Source organism: Strix aluco, chromosome 3 (assembly GCF_031877795.1).
Source record: "Strix aluco isolate bStrAlu1 chromosome 3, bStrAlu1.hap1, whole genome shotgun sequence".
Classification (NCBI taxonomy): Eukaryota; Metazoa; Chordata; class Aves; order Strigiformes; family Strigidae; genus Strix; species Strix aluco.
Genome location: NC_133933.1, coordinates 43,235,160 through 43,253,031, shown reverse-complemented (window position 1 = coordinate 43,253,031; position 17,872 = coordinate 43,235,160). Strand labels below are relative to the sequence as shown.

The 17,872-nt window shown below is 36.8% G+C and overlaps 1 protein-coding gene across 2 annotated transcripts in view; it reads right to left on the bottom strand.

Annotated features, from left to right (window-relative positions):
- The window catches only part of SMYD3 (SET and MYND domain containing 3), a 430,467-nt gene that overhangs the window by 351,066 nt on the left and 61,529 nt on the right, over window positions 1-17,872 (bottom strand). For both annotated transcript variants that reach the window (XM_074818336.1, XM_074818338.1), the window contains exons 3-5: window positions 16,516-16,623; window positions 15,399-15,456; window positions 9,980-10,116 (exon numbers count right to left, since the gene is read on the bottom strand). In XM_074818336.1, the coding sequence (XP_074674437.1) occupies window positions 9,980-10,116; window positions 15,399-15,456; window positions 16,516-16,623 (303 nt within the window). The remainder of the gene's footprint in view (window positions 1-9,979; window positions 10,117-15,398; window positions 15,457-16,515; window positions 16,624-17,872) is intronic.

Here is a 17,872-nt window from a genome sequence, read left to right as displayed (position 1 = left end):
ACCCATCAATGAGCGGGTGTCCAATCCAGCTTCCTCTGAAAGTTGAGTGAAACCTTGGCCTTGATGGTAATGAAAGAAAAAAGAAGATTGATTCTATACTTGTGAGTACAGGCAAAGCACAAGGTTCATTGACAGACTGAAATATGTTCTTGTGGAATGGGAGATGGAAGGGATCTTTAATCCTGCAGTTTTTCTATTTTAAATCAGAAAAATCCACCCAAATTTCCAAAAGCGATTATGAAAGCCTTAATAACAGCCCACAATTACTTTAAATTCAGAAGGGAAATATGTTCAAATCCATCATCTGCAGTATCTATGACATTAGGGACACATCTGAGCACACATATTTAAAATTTCAAAAGGCCCACAACCAGCACAGGAAGTTTCAAAGGATCTGTAAGAAGAAATGCAATTAATTCATGGTTATAGGTATGAAAAATCTAATCAATATTTGCACAATGAAGAGGAAAGAGGTGGATATGGAGAAAAAAAAAAAATAGATCACTAAGGCAAATTAGATGAGCTCCTAAAGGAAATATTCCTGGATCTCACTCTGACAGTCAATCAACATGTAGCTACCTTTGGACAGCATGGGAACTTCCAGGGCAGGTGTGTAGGAATATGCAAGCAAGAAAGCTATGACAAATCATCATGCCTGTCGATCACAGAGTTCTTGGGTCTTGCTCCTCAGTATCTGCTGCCAGCTGCTATTACGGAATATCTATACCCACTGCCATGCCAAGAAACTGTCTAAATTAGACTTTGTCAGATTCAGGTTGCTATGGTAAAAGCAAAGTGATCTCAAGCCAGCTCACAGCATATCACCACTACAACCACTTTGACTGCTGTTCACCCATACTAAAATACAGGATAGTGGATCAATTAGACTGTGATCCTGACACAGTATGACTATTATTTCTTTCTCCATCTTATTTCCACAACAAATTTGGGAGTAGTTTTAATGAAATAGGACACGCCAAAAAATTTTTAACATCACAACCACAGTGTTAATAAAACAAAAACATATAATACTCATATGCAGGGGAATAGGGAGATAACACACTTTAAGGACTAAATTTCATGTAGGTAGGTATAATTTAATTGACACCCACTGAAATGTCTACATGTGACAGGTGTCTCACCTTCTGTTACTTAGACTGCAACAGCTACTTAACTCTATAGGATACTTTAGACAGACAAAGTTACCCTCATTTTCAGAGAGGCTCTGAGGCAGCTGAGATAACAGAGTCAACAGCAACACCACAAATACATGGTTCCCCATCCTATATTCAAAGAGCATGGTATTTTTACAGACTATCAATCTACTCCAATGCCATTCTGGAAGGAAAACAATTTTTAGCCTTTTCATCTATTAAACATGTTAAACAAGTCTCAGAGCTGATTAATAATCCTGCCACACAAAATTCTAGCTCTGCTCACAGCCAAAACAAACAAGCAAAACTGCTTTAAGCAACCCCACTGCAGGTCACCCTAAACACAAGGATAGAACAGTTTGCTGCCAAAAGTATTACAAGCCGTTATCAGGCTTATCCTCCTCAATTAGAGGCTTTTAAAATTGCTGATAGAGGATGTAAGTGTTTTTCATTTACTACTCAGATCTTTACTAAACATCTCTCCATGACCTTGTTTCATGCTGGCTTTTGCTAAACATAGAAGGTGCCTCACCCCACATATTTTTGTGCATGTACTCCAATTGCTACAACCACTAAAGCTTTTTATCATTACTGTTTCCAGTCCACTTCCAAAAGGGTGCCAGAAAAGAGACTGATGTATATCACATCTCAGACACCATTAGCTTTTTAAGCACTGTGTTTTGTGGACATGCTCTGAGCAGCATTATGCAAAGTAATGGTAATTAAGTCCCTGGCCACCTGGATCCTTTTCAGTTCTGCACAGTACTATCACAGCTTTAGACCTAAATCAGAGAGAGAGGGGCTGGGGGAGGGGGGAGAGGTGAGAGTTGCAAGATACACTACCCTGCCATTTATTTCTCCAGACTCTTTCCTGTCTTATTACTTTGCATGACAGAAAAAGTGTCCACTGAACAAAAAGTATACATACTTTTCTCCCCGCTCCCACCCACCTGGGCCCACTCAAGGCAGTAACTTTTCTAGAAGCATATGCTTTTCAGTCAGGGCTGAATTAATCTCCTTAAAAAACAGTCTTTTCTCTTCCTTATCCCCTACCCTCCAAGAGCAAGGCTTTCCTTCCTACTACACACAACCAAATTATTACAAATTCTTCCCAACCACTCCTTGTTTTAGAACTCTTCTACCTTGTTTTCTACACCTGGTGTTTGTTATACTACAGGCAGTTTGTAAAACAGATGGCACACACAACTAAATGATGGGACCTGAATTATACCATAAGCTTAGTTTGAAGAATTGTAGTCTTATGGTCTTACTTTCAATGCACCAAGCTTTGTTAGAAAAGTTTATATTTTAATTGTAATCCCACTGCTCTAACCATCCTATCTGATTTTTAAAGCCTTGTTTCATGGTCTGCTACAATACCCTATTGTTCTTGAAGGTAACTATTGTGACTAAAAATTAATATAATTGCTATGGAAAATTATCTCTCCAAATTATAATTCAATGGGGAAATAACAGGAAATAACTAAACCTCAAAAATCACATAAGACAAAAATAACTTCCTGGAAAGACGCAACTTTCATTTGGTGAAACAGAGAGTGGAGTCTTCTCAGAATGTTTACCACCCTCATTCTAGAGTACTGCTGCAACATTTCTTCCCATTTTATTAGAATTTTTACTATTTTTTCTTTTACTTCTACTTGCACCATTGTCTTCAAAGCTGATGCACAGTGTTGTCATGTCCTCTGCAATCCTGACTTTAAGAGAGCACATAGTTAACCAAACAGTGAAAATCTTAGCAGCGGTATAGAACTATTTCTACAAAATTAAAAAGATACAACCTAAGATGTAGGTTCTTATTCACAACTGTTCCTTTTCCAATTGTCTTTACGCTTACTCATTGCTACATTGTGGCAACAAGCAGCAGAGTGTTACTACTACACTGTGTGGTAGGAGAGGTGTGATTTAGTTCTGATTGCACTATAGACCTCTTACAAAAAGACAGCTGTATGACCGTTCTCTATTAACCTTTATTTTCTTCCTTAGAAATAATATTCGTCTGTCACACAAGAAAACCATAAAGAATCATTGCTACATCTTCTTCAGGTTCTTCTTGAGCCTTATTGGAAGCACTCTGCAAATGAAAAGCATTATTGTCATTTAATAAAGAAGCCAAAACCATAGGCAGAGATAAATGAAAAACAAGGTCAACTTCAGATTTTCTACTTACTCCTACTCTTTCAAAAGTAGCAGAATTGACAGGAGAACAACCCTGTGATCCCAGACCAAGTAAATTAATTGTTAAATAGCCCCGAGACCTTCCCTACCTTTCCTCACTACAAGTCAACCTCCTGACATTTTTCCCCTCACTGTACTTATGCAATATCACCCTTCCTCAAAATCTAAGATGCAGAATGAAAGTTAAGCCAGAAATTAGTCTGCATCACGGACTTTTTCTAGTGCTGTCCTCAACTCCAGGGGTCAAACAGCTCTGCTCATTAGCTGACATTGGCTCATCCAGGCTTCTGTAAGGCTGTCTAACAAACCAAAGGGAGCCCTTTTGGCAGGAAGCATGTGTGAGCACCTGAATCTTTCTAATGTCTGTTACTGGATCATCACAAAAACAGTGAGTTTAAAATGCTGAGGTCAAACTATGTAAACAATAAAATCCAATATTCAAAAAAATATTGGCTGTTTGCTATGCTGCATGAACCAGTGCTTCGTCTTCTCCTAATACATTTAGCTTTTCCCGTTTCCTTTGGTTTTATATACTGCAAAAGCAGAGTCTGACCTTAGCTTATTCCCTTCTTAATAGATAAGGCAGCTCCTCAGAATCAACAATAAATGTTAGGGAAGTGATCATTCATGTCCTCTGAAAACAAATATGAAGGTCTACCAGAATGAGTTCTGTTATGCTCCTGTGAAATACACTGGAAAAAGAGCACAGAAAAATTCTCCTGAAATTATTTAGGCAATAACTGAGCACAATATTTGTGATGATCACAAGTCACTTTTTAACAGTTGTTAAGTGTGAACCTTTCAATGCCTTGAAACTACACACAGACAGAACAGGAGTTAGGACACACCATGTTCATATTCCCACCAAACAAAACTTTATCAACAGAAATACTAAATCAATAGCACTTTAGATAAAAAGATAATCAGAAATCTCATGTAATAGCCTTAAAGATGGCAACAGTCAGAGAAAAAGGTTCTGATATAGTTTGATGAGCAGAAACATAGCCCTCCAACTCTAAAATAAAAATAAAACAGTCAAGATTGACAAACAACCGTATGTTGAGCACCTAGGCTTAACCACCATTGTTTCAGGTATAATGATTTCTAGAAATTACAAGACTTTGGAAATTATAAGAAAAAAGAATGATCAAAATGGAAAGGTTTTTGCTAAATAGTTTCCTGGGCCATGACTAAAAATAAATTTGTCAGTAATGGCCTGGTCTTTAATTTACCATAAACACACAAGTTTGCATGAGACAGGGTAGCAACATACATTAGATTTGAATTACACAAAGAGCAATGATTGATAAACATGCACTTACTTTTGTCATCTCCAGAAAAAGGACTTCATAGCCTCCTAATCATAGGGAAATCAAACAAGTGCATGCAGAGTTAATTAGATTAGCAAAACCTGCATCAGCGAGCAGCCTTCACCTATATGCCTTTAACAACTCTTATCTTGCTCATAACTTTACTCTTAACTTTTTCCCAATATTTATTTTGGATCTCTTGATACAAATCACTTTCATTCCCCTGCTAACATGGATTACTAAGTTAACTAGTGAATCCTAAGAGTAACCTACTGAAAGTGCTGCTAAAGAATATCTTGACCAGGCAGATGTATCTTGTCTTCATAGGTCTTCTCAGAGAACATATGCTACCTGATGCCTATAATATCTGAGGAAGCAATGTGAAGATTAAACATACTTTTTCCAGTCATATCATTAAGTGAGACTGTTTCCTTCAACTTGCACTTAAAGAGTGACCCAAATAAATTTAGTATTCAGACTTTACAAAGGCCAAGGGACACTGCTCAACTCCCAGTTCTCTTCTGCCTATGCAGATACATACCAAAACCCCTTCAAGAAGATGATTTTTTTAAAATGGTACTAATACCCTTTATGTTGAACAGAAACACTTTCAAAGCATTGAGTGGAATAAAAAGTAAGTACTGAAAACTTAGAAGAACAAGTAAAATATTTTTAATCTTCAATAGGAGGAATAAAAGATTTTAAAGAGACCAGGGCACTTTGTCTCTTGAGGGATGTACCTCTGCACTTTACAGTAGCCTCCTTATTTCTTAAGTTAAAAATAAAATCAGTTATACCAACAGCCTAAACAGACAACCAGATGGACTTTCAGTTAAAACTGTCTGTGGGTGCACAAGGACTAGCATACAGCATCAAACTTCTATCTCCTCTTTAATTTCAACTTCACAAACCTCAAAAATATGAGGTAGAAAAAAAAATTAGTCTGACATAGGAAAGATGCACATATGTTTCCAGTGTATATGGATACTGACTTTCTTATTCATTCTACCCTAGACTTCTAGTTCTGCAATCACTTAGACCTGTTTTTACTCCATCATTGATCTGTGTCAATTCTAAACTGACCTGGAAAGGAAAGAGTAGGACAGCACCTGAGAAAAGGGTGGTGAGCAGGACATCACCTGCATAAAGAGGCATATTCAGCTCACATATACAGGTGGGACCTCTCCAGTGAACTGAATGAAAGCAGCACATCTACTTTCAAAGTAGAAAAGTGGCAAGGTTGGAACTGCAGGAAAGATTAAAACTTTCAGAAAGACAAAAATGCTCTCTGATCTCTATCACCCCACATGCAGTTAAGATACTGTCCAGAAAGTGAAATTTTGCACAACAGAAAAATTAGAGATTGCTATTTCAGCAGTAAATTATCATCTCTGCTCTCTGGGGGTGCCAAGAATCTTCAGTCCAGCACCCCTCTCCAAAGAGTTTGTTATCAACAATTTCATCAGAACACCATTTAGAAACCCTTTCTTTTCCAACAAAATTCTGTTTTAAGATTACTAAACTGCTCTAGAACTCTGTCATGTTACAGTTCATTAACTGTCACTGGATTTTACCTTGCTGTTATTTAATGACAAGGTTGCATATTTCTTACTATTTTTATAAATGTGAGGATCTGAAGTTAGGAGATCTTTCAAATGGTTACCATTTTATCTAACATCAGAATCTCTTCTTTTTTCTTGTTAATTGCAAAAAAAAAAAACCAACGTTTTCAGACAATTTCAAAATGCTCAGAAAGTCAATTCTGACATAGTATGAGTAGTTGCAATTCTATCTAAGACACCAAGTTTGTATTTGGTCTAAAAAAAAAAAAAAGTCATCTTGGGCCTGAATCCAGCCAGTGGAGTCACTCACTGTTATACAGTCAACATGGTAGGTACAGATTTCATTCAATGTCTTAAGTAGTTTACATGGTTCTGTCTGCTATTATGAAAAGAACCATAAATGTATACAAAAAATTGTAATTCTTTATCCCGCACCCATTAAATGTCTCACAGGATTCCAGGCCACCTCCTCACACATGCAAGTAAAAGCTGAAGAATAAAAACCAAGGACTGATTTTATCTCAAGGTTATGGAAACATCATTAACCATAAAACCATGGTGTCAAAAATTTATCTTGACATAGAAAACGTCTCAGTGGAGTTAAAGCCTTATCACGTAATTAGCTGCAGATAATTCTGTTTAATACTGAGGATCCAAATTTAAAAACAGTCACAACCTTGATAAATAGCATGTTAAATAAACTGGAGCTTCTGAAGAGTGATCAGATAGCAAGAATGAAAAAAATCCAACTCCAGCTCAAAGAATGGTTGATACAAAAGCAAACTGCATAGTAAGTACAGGGCAACACTGTCAAAAAGGAAGGTACATTACCCTTCTGAAACATCTCCCCATTCAGCATGGCTGGTATTTTCCACAGGTCTTACACAAACTAGAAATATACTGGGGTGAAATTCTGTTCCCTTGGAAAGAAATGGCAAAACTTTCTTTGATTTTTGATGGGAAGTTTCCACAGGTTTGCACTCAAGGGGACTCTCTGCCCATTAACCATGACAAGTAAGTGGAAAAAGCTATAATTAATTTTCACAAAGACAAGAGCAGTGGCCAGCAGAGAAGGAGGACTGTTTAAAAGAGCTTCCGAGAAGCTCTTTAGACCTAAATCAGGTTGGAGATTTTTCCAAGAACTATCTGGAATTTAGTCATCTCGCTGCAGGAACGTTCTTCTCTGGCTGTCTGCTTATTTTCCTTCTTGAGGATCCAGCATCAAACAGAATAAAAAATGACCTTTGACTGGATCTTATTGTGGTATGCAATGAAAGAACTGATCCAAAGAAGTTCAATATTAGAATAAGCACCTACTGAACTTGAAAGGAATTTTGGAAGAGGTTGGGAAAACAAGATTACATCTTGAAGTCATGTATCTGTAGTATTTCTTTATTCTATGACCACACAGAGAAGTCATCACAGCTGGTCTTTTTTAGTTACACTATAGAGAAGAGACCACATAAGTCTTATCAGAGCCTTTACAGTTCCAAAGCCTTAAATTTTACCTGCTGGGAATAAGCATCTCTATTCAGTTTAAGGAAAAAAAACCACAAGTGTTTTTTGCACTGACATTCAGCTTATCATTCTGTGGGAGTGGCAGAAAATGCCTGGTGCTACCTCACTAGGGATGGGGGCATATTAAAATATATTTTAATATAATGCCATATTTCATAACTTACTCATGTGACAACAAAATTGGGAAGGCTATAAACTACCACATGGAAAAACAGAGAGCGACAATAGAGCTTTCAAAAAAGCATTGTGCTTGATGGAACAAGATGCTGATTTTACTCACATGTAAAGCATATGGGTATATTTAGTCAACAGCTCCTTTCTCCCAACCAACTCACCTGTTGAGTCAGATTCCTCTGTCCCTTCTGTCAATTCTTTTTATTAGTGATATGAAGTACCTGTACCCATGATAGGTGTATGTCATTTGCTCTCCATTTTCCTAGGGTAGACTATCACACAGACTCAGCAAAGTGAGCAAAAGAAGGAAACATGACCTACTTTAATGGTCTAGGAGCCTCTAAATTTCCAGAAGAAAAAAAAAAAAAAAAAGGCAACAACTTAAAAACTTGGTACTATGCAGTACATTCAATGGGATAGGGACAAATTCACAGTCAACATAAGGAACCCATTGTTAAAAATATCTTTGCGATAGCAAAGTTATAGTGGGACAGATGTTGTTGTTAACCAGAGCATTCCTAGTTCACCAGTTAACAAGACATGGAACTGGGAAGTCTTGACTTTTAGTCTGCCCTTGATGACCACTTGCATCACCTTGGTAAAATACATGGGAAGGAAGAGGAGATGGACATATGTGCAGATGCTTGTGCATGTGTGTACACAAAAATATTTAAATAGCTTCCTTATTTTCTTTTTTATTGAGCAACCATCACACTGTTCCTGTAAAGCCACCATGGCCAGCCTCCACCTTAAGCTTATTATTACATAGAAGGCAACAACATTTGTAAAGAATTTCTTACAAGCTGTGACTCAGTTCAAACTGGTTAGGCAGTGATCATCATCTGATACTCAGCCTTATCTTCAGCTGTACAAATTCTCTAAGCCAGCTAACACAGCACGCATATTTCATGTGAAATGCATCTGAAAGTTCAGGCCAAACCAGCGTGCCAATACAAGACAGTAAAAGTTTGAGTGGAGACTAGGTAGTGCATAAGGTTTTCATTTATGAGCCCTTTTGACTGGGTGCATTTCAGCCTGCATGGTTTTTCAGGGAAAATGGCAACTTTACATCACAGCAGTCTAATCACCAATTTAAAAATCCAGAAAAAGAACACAGTTGATTATATTACTCCTACTCCTTCTGTCCACATCAAAACAGATTCCACAGTTGTGCTAAGAGATTAAAAAAAAAAACAAAAAAATTGTGTATTGCATTTTTAATTTCTTTACAAGAGGCTCTTCCTTTTGTTTATATCAGAAGAAAAACATCCCGGAGTTTGACTTCATAAGAAAATGCTTATTAAAACAACTAAAACATGCATGAGTTAAGATAAATCTTATTATAGAATTTATCAATCCATTAGAAATCAAAAATTAAATCAAGTTAAAACTATGAGTATTCTCCATATGAAATACTTCTGCTAGCATTGTTCAAATTACATTTCTGAATGAAAAGCAATAAAATATGTACAGCGAAAGGGAACAATAGTTAGTAACACAACAAACATTTTACATACGGTGGAAATTAAAGTACTTTACATGTAGCCTTTTATAATCCACATGGCCCCTGAGAAAGCAGTTTGTGGAATACAGTACTGTCAGGAACACCCATGAGCACATACTACTAACTGACAAAACAGAATGGGAGTATATCTGCAAATATAAGCTACTGCACTTTGCAGAAAAATTCTAGGCTGAAGAGTGATGCTATATGCTTTTCATTACTGTGGGAAAATTACTTAGGTTGACTCAGTTGTTTTTGAACTTGTTTGGTTTTTAATGCAACATTGTGGGGTTTTCCCCCCCAAGAGCTTTAACATGATAATTTAAAAAAGGAAAAGAAAAGTTATCCTCTGGCTGCTGCTTTAATTTTTACATGTTACAATTATGTAATAGCTATACTTCTGCTTAAATACTAACTGAATAGGAAAAATAAAGAGTTTGGTTTCACTTTGTCATATAGCACATTCTGGATGTATCTACAGAATTCCCACTCAAAAATAAATCAAGAACATAAAGAAAGGATAATTTATGAGTTGTCAAGCAATTACATTTTAACACTTACTTTTGTGAAGATCTGAAAAAAGTCAATTACAGGTGGCAAGTGAGATGCATCCTGGATCTCTGTTTTCAAATACAGTTGCAAAGTCTGTGCAAGGTGCCTGAGGCCATCTTTCATTTCTTCGCTTAACTGTTCAATATCTTAAGGGGAAATGGAAAAAAAAAAAAAAACACGTATATCATGTTGTAAACAGAACCTTTTGCCAACATTTTGAAAATGTCAAATGGCAGCCATACAGTCTAGACATTTCCAGACCCAGAATTAATCTTGACAGAGGGCAGTTTTGACAGAGAGTGCACATTTGTCATTTTTTGTGACAGCTACCTATCAACACACAGAAAAGTTTATCAGGTTGCTGCTGCCAAATCATATGAATACAGTGGTGAGTTAAAGATCAAAAGCCAATAAATAAAGCAGATGTGTAAGCAGATATAAGACATTACGTACAAAAATTGGGCATCTGGATTTGTAACATTAAAAATGTGCTTGAAAGTTTATGCAGCAGTACCTTCCTCCTTGCAGCAGTGCATATTTTTATACTGTAATATCCATAGCTGCGTCAGAAACACTTTGTGTTGGCAGATCAAAAGGAAAAGTGTTTTAGAGACAAAGGTTTCGTACACAGCAGCTGGTAAATGGAATGGATATGGAAGAATATTAAGCAAACACCACTTTATTAAATACCAAAACAACATTAATCATGTTTTATGGATAGGAATGCTGAATCAGAAAAAAAACATAGTGCCTTATTTTCTAATGAAGTGATCATGCATGCATCATGTCACTGATAACATGGAAAGTGAAACTCAGCTGCCCTAGTAAGTTGAGTGCCTTTACCTGCTTCACATTTTTCCTGCTGGTTAGCACAAAATGAATAAGGCCTAAATGGAGAATGTGAAAATGAACAGATTCAAGCATCGGTCTATAACAAAAGGCAAAGAGGATTATTATGCACTATGAATCAATTTAATCTCTGCATAATGGTGAATTGTTATTTTATTTTAAACATCTATCCTTAATGGGGATGAAAATAAGCTTTCACCAAGAAAGGTTCTTCCCTGTACTTTAGATGCAAGATTGTTGGCCTCCTAGAAGGACAATTCAAGACCTGTGTTCCTCTTTAAAGCTAATTCCTAGTCACTCACTTAAGAAGGTGCAATTAAAGCAAATGTCACTGGGTTTGGTTAAAGAGCTGTCTAGTGTGGACGATGCTTGGGCTTCTGTGCTCTATCCCACTCAGCACCCCTCTGCTTGAAGGTACAGTCTATTTTGTAGGTTGTAAATTGGCTATCACAGAATTTATATTTCACACACCACCACACAAGTGAGCTGCTTTAATAATCTATGAACTACTTCTGGCAGAGCACTAAATGCTGGCTTACTAAAATGGCCAGCACCCATGGACAGCTATCAGCTAGAAGTCTTCCAGTGGAACCAGCTACAATTTGCTTCTAGTCTGCTATGGGTTTCCTTATTTCCAAACTCTTTGGTTCTGTTTAGACTTCCTCTGGTGCCACTGAGGGCCACCCTGCTTAACCAAATGATGCAACCCTACCAGTACGCCATATTATGGCAAATGTGCCCCTCTTCATCCTACATAGAGAGTTCGAAAAGCATCTGTATTATCTATTGTATATTGTGTTCATTTCAGCATAAAGAAACACTTTCTAAGGTCTGTTCTTATGCCAATGATCAGTTGTTGCTGCTGAAATGCCATCTACAAGCCATGCCTGGGGTGACTCTGCAATGTGCTGAGTAAGCAATGACTCCAGAGGAATCTTAAAGGTGGTCTCTGTCCCTACTAAGGTTAGGAAAGGAGAGACATGCTCTCCCAGAGCAATCAGATTCAGCTCCTCGCAAAGTTCAAACTAGTTAGTATTAGGAATGCTGAGATATGCCCCTCCATACCTGGCACAAAGCCTGTTTAACAAAGTATTTGCCTTTTTATAGCTACCCCCAGCGCTACCCGTGTGCATCTTAACAGCGTGGATATTTGAGGGTGATCTTGCAAACCTGAATGAATGTACATGTTAGAAATCCAGACGTGTGCTCTTCACAATGTATGGAAATCTCTGGTATAGAAAAATATCATATCTATTAGGACTGTCTTCAAGAAAAGCAGCAAACTTTTAGATGACTGGAAAACTCAAGTTTAAAAATTTTTTTTAAAAAATCATAAACATACATTTGCATTTCATAGATAATATTCCTTTGAAACTGAACATGATTTTTTCTTCAAATATAATTTTCAAGACATGATGTCATTCATCTTAAACTACCCGAAGTACACTGCAAAAATGTATTATGACAAAGAGAGGAAGGCATGTTTTGCTTCACTATTAGCAAAAAAACCACCTCTAGAATGGGTAAGAAAAATCATGTAAGCACCACAGTATAAATAGACACTGTAGTTTAGGACAGATGGGAACAATACCAAATCCAACTGGAACTTCAAGGAGAAATGACAGAGGCAGGTGCAGAATGCAGTTATCCACATTGTAATCTGTCCAGGACACCAGAGCTACTGATCCCAGCAAAAAGTCCCACAGGATCTTTAATGGCAAATGATCAAGACCTGGTTTTCACAGCATATCAAGAAGCCAAGGCCAAAAGCAAAGTGTTTTCAAGAAACTGTTCAATTGTGTAAGAACCCTGGTATGGGAGAGAAAATGCTACAAAAGGCCTGTGAAAAGTTTTCTAAATAAGGCATGGTGATTTAATTATGCAGCTGATACTGAGACAAGTAAAGTAGCAATAAGTCTGCCCATAGTACAGCACACAAACTCTTTTCTGCATACTGAATCTTGGTAAGTGAAAGCAAAGTTGATTTATGAATGGTCATAACAGATAGCTATCCTGTAGAACCATGTAAGGAAGTAATTGTCTTATAATAAATGAGAACCAGCAAAAGTAACAACGCACACAGACACCCCTGCTACTTAATCTGAGTTCCAGGTTACACAATGAATTTGAAGGAACTATGGAGCTGGGAATAGAACTTTATAAAGGCCTAGATGCCTCCACGATGGTGTTTTTTTAAATATATGTATTACATATTTTATCGGACAATTATTTGATAAGCATGTAAAACTTTTTATGTACTTATTCAGTTCATATGTCACCCACACTGAAAATCACCCAACCGTGTAAAGCAACTTCAAAAAGTAAGTGTAATGGAGACTGAGACAGCACAGAGACAATAGCAATTTTCAAATATTTTGGACTTCCAGAAAAAAAGAACTAAAAGAAAAAAGAGCATCAATTACAATTCTGTCATATTTCTGACTAGTGTTTCAACACTATGTTCTATTGTAACAGATGCTTCCTGAGAAGTTTTTTGCTTCAGAAGATCACAACCTGTATTTCTAGTTCATATGATTCCTTCCAATGAAATCTTTTCCCCTATATACTTAGGCTTCTAATGAAAACACTTTTCTGGCTTTCCTATGGATTCTAACAAATACTCAAGGAAAGTAAATCTTTATCAACACCATCTGTAAATTGTGCAGTAAATGGGAAAAATGTTATGAAATAACAGTAGCTTTTGAGGCTACAGAGGCAGTAAAAAAGCATCACAGCTACTACAAGTTGTCACACCATCCCAGAACATTGATTTGCACTATTCTAACTGCAAAACCATAGACCGTGCATTCACTCGAGCAAGGAAGATGTGAAAACATCAAAGGAAAGCATTAGCTAAAACCTTTACATAAGATTATGCAAGCATCATAAGCCATTTGTACTGTATTCTGTAAAGTATCAACTTTAATGTCTAGGAGTCCTGAACACCTTGAGCTTTGGAGTCAAGAAGATTACACAGGAATTGTTATTAAAGATCTTCGAGTAAATACAGATGAAACAGTAGATGTGGATTTGCCTCCTCCTAAACTAACTTGCTATGGATCAGCTGTTTCTGTATCAGTGAGAGGACAGTCATCCCACCTGTACCACAAGCCATATCAGCATTTCCTTCAGAATGAGAATTTTAGTAGAAGCTTCTCGCCATTTTACAGATTTTTGTACCATTTATCCATTGCAGCTTAGGCTTGTTCAATACCAAAGGTTCTCTCCAGACAACTTATCACACTATTCTCCTTGGCTCCAGTCAAGTTAAGGGAAGCTGAGATCATCATCTGAGTGTACTGAGAAGCCTCAGTTTGTATGGAATTACCGCTTACACAATAATCTCTGCCTACACTAGAGAAAATTGCTGTACAAGCGATCTGTATCTAATTTTTAAAGGGAAGCTCTTCCCTTCCCTCCAGTTCCTCATGTGCTACTGTTCAACTATTGGTCCAATAGAGCACCACAATGAATTTTTTTTTCCCTGGATCCCAGCAGTGCCATAAAGCATAGAAGTCCATAGTCTTCATCATTTTAACTTCATCTGAAGCATCAGGAAACGCTGTTCTTAATTTAGATACACATCTAATTCCCCATAAACCTCTGTTACATGATTTGAGAATATTCATGGCCAAAAATCCTGATGTTTTAAGTTATTGAAATGTATTCCCTCTATCCCTTTAAACCTGTTGCCTTATTTTTGCCCTTGCATTTTCAAAGAAGGCAGCAGAATGTCAGGATGTACAGAAGTAAAACACAATACTAGTTATTGTAATTTTTTATTTTTTTTTTTTTATTTCTACCTATCTATATCAATAGATCAAGCTGGTTTATAGACAAAGCTCTGAATAATCAACTAAAAAAATGTTGAGATAATCAAAATAGTCACATTACTCTCTAGAAAATCCCATTAATCAAGATGCAAGAATGAACTAAAGATGTATTTCCTCCCTTATAAGTCTTTAACCTTTAAGCTACTGCAAAAACTGGAAAAAATGTTTTCTATTTCAACATTAGCTCTGCTGAGAGATTATAATAAGCATCCTTTCCTACCCAAGCAGTTGAAACTTGTGAAAACACAAAATAACATCTGTGAAATTTTATTTTTTTTCTCCATTGAATAGTCATGTAGAAGAAAGATATACACATCTGCTTTGTAAATTTTAGATTTCTTTCCTATTTTAAAGCTTTATGGAATAGCACATAAATATTAAAATAGTAAAACCTCAGTGTAAAAATACATGTACTTTTGTATATGCATATAAAAATATTGGCAACATATGTAATAAGGCAGGCATCAGGTAAATTAAAAACTGAACAGGCAAGATGTACACCATTAAAATGAGAAAAAATAAAGCCAAAAAATCAGGTACAAGTTTTGCTTGAACAAGACACGCATGTTTTGTCCTTGATATCTGAAAAAATTGTTCTTCCCCACAGAGGTTTTAGCAGTTTTTGTCTTTGATTCTGTTATTCTACAGAGCAGACCTACAGAAGGCAAGCTGCAAGAAAATCAGATGGCCATTCTGTAAAGCAGAACTTGGAAGCATCTCCTGCAATATGGTTGGCAATTACTTACTCGACTGAAGATCGGAAAAAGAGTAGAGTCTCTCAGAAAGGCACACTGATTGTCTAAGCTGTAGAGAAAAACAGATAATTAGCACTTACATGGCATGCTTTATCTTCAAAACACTCTACAAGATTGATTATTCAATGTGATATGCCTGTAAGATAATTAGGTAAGGCTAACAGCATCAACATAAATCTGGTTATTCCATACTTTCTGTAAACTATCATAAAAATACTAAATTCTTCATGGTGTTATAACACTTTCTACTTTTTTTTTTTTTTTTTTTTTTTTACACTTCGGCAGCTTACCCTTAGTAATTTACTTTGGCACTTTATACTATAATTGAAAGCAGTTTATGAGTTTAGCAGTCTCAGATTTCTTGTGACTATAATTAATGCACAGTACAGCTAGGTACATATTTGCCCTTTAAAAATAACCATGCACACACTCTTCCCAACAATGTATAAATTATTAAATCATATTTTATCACCTCAGACCACGACAAATGCACACACTTTTATCCAAGACAAACAGCATCATGGCAGGGTCAGCAAGAAAATGGGCAAATCCTTTTTGATTTACAATACCACATAGTCGTAAGCTACTTAACCTAACAGAAAATTTAGTCCACATATATTAATCAAACTGTGGGAATGTCAAACACCCAGGACTTCCAAGACAGTTTAGAAAGCATGGCATTGTACCCTCTTAAAGGAAGGGCTAGATAACTGTTTCTGTCCTTACCACTCATACAAATAAGGCTGAATGAGGTTCCCAGTGAAGTTAATAGAAAAGCACCAGTAACTTCAGTACTATCAAAGAAAAAACAGTGTTCCTCTGCGCTTTCCTGCCAGGCAGAAATAAGTTTAGAATATACCACATAGTCATAGGAAGAGAGTTGATAAACAGGTCCCTTGAGCTTAATTATGTCCATTTTACTATCTCTTGATCCTTTCAGCATTTCTGCAAATTAATCAGTAATCTTGTAATGCAATATGCAGTCCAATTTTGCTCAGCAATCCCAGTCACTTCAGTTTTCTAGCTCTTCACTCTACATTTTTAATGTAATTAAGAAGTACTTATCTGAATCTGCTACACTGAATAAATCTAAAAGAATGTCACTTACTAGTTTAAAAACAATCCTGCCAGCAAGTCTGACAGAGTCTGGAGGAAAATTAGGCTTGATGCTCTTAAGACACCTGCATTCCTGCTTGTGGTCCAGCCAAGCTTCTTTCTATTAGGATTTTTCAAAAAGGAAGAGAAAGAAAAAAACTGCATGTTATTTTACATAATGTATATCCTTTTTTTTATGTTTATATAGACATATATTTTATATATATAAAATAGCTATTTATATATGCACACAAACATGCTCAGCCTTGCCATGGGCTGGACCTGAAGATCCAGAACCCCAGAACAGCTGCAGAGCCTAAAGTCAGCTCCAAATGACAAGGAAGGGGACCTTCCTTGGGTACTGATGTCCACTGACTCTGGCAGCCTCCAACACAGGCAACCTCAGATGCTGACAGTCAAAGAGACAGCAGCACACATACCTTACCAGCATAGTCTAAGACTGCAGCTATAATATGAGTGTTGTGGAAAGGGACAGGCTGGGCTATCCACTCAAACCAACCCCATCAAGACATTCCCTCCTCTAACATAATTAACTGTGTAACTGATACTATGGACACTGGAGCTACAGCAGTGCAGGTTCAAGACACAGCAGTATCACCATTATGCTACGCCAGAATTTAACTTTACCTTTAAGAAAACCAAAGAGAAATATAAAGTTCCCAGTCCAGTTCCTTGCCAATACAGAGCCTACTTCAGTCTGCTTCATGCTACTGTCTGACAACATAGTTCATACTTTTTCAAACACTGTAACTAACACCTTTAATGCACAAAAGAAACATGTAAAGATAGAATGAAAACAGCACAGAAACCTAGAAGGAACACCTTCATTTTTTGTCCCATGTTCCTGCTATACAAATAATTTTCTTTGCCTTTATGCAACATGCTATAAATAGCATCACCAGCTTAGTTGAAATTGATATCACCATTCCAGCTAGCCAAATTTATTAGATAAATAAATGGGCTCTGATTCTCATTTCATTGTGGCAAAAAGATATGGAGCTGCATATTTCACAAGATTGGAGAGAACTAGAAGGGATGCTAAAATGTCCTCTACTATCTTAATTCCACCAACATACACAACACTCTAGGCAAGAGTTCACTCAGAAATGAGGACCATAGAGGCCTTCAGAGTCTATCCACTTCATCAAAATGCAGCTGCTCTAAAGCAATGATAACGTTTTCCACACTGCAAAAACTGTCCCCAAAGATCCCTGAGCTGATGAGGCATTAATGCCCACAGCTGGGAGGACTGATGATATTTTCACAGTTCAGACCAAGAATGGTCACTGTAACCAAAACATAAGATGGAACCAAAAATATTTTAGTTGCATGTACCACCTGAACCTGCA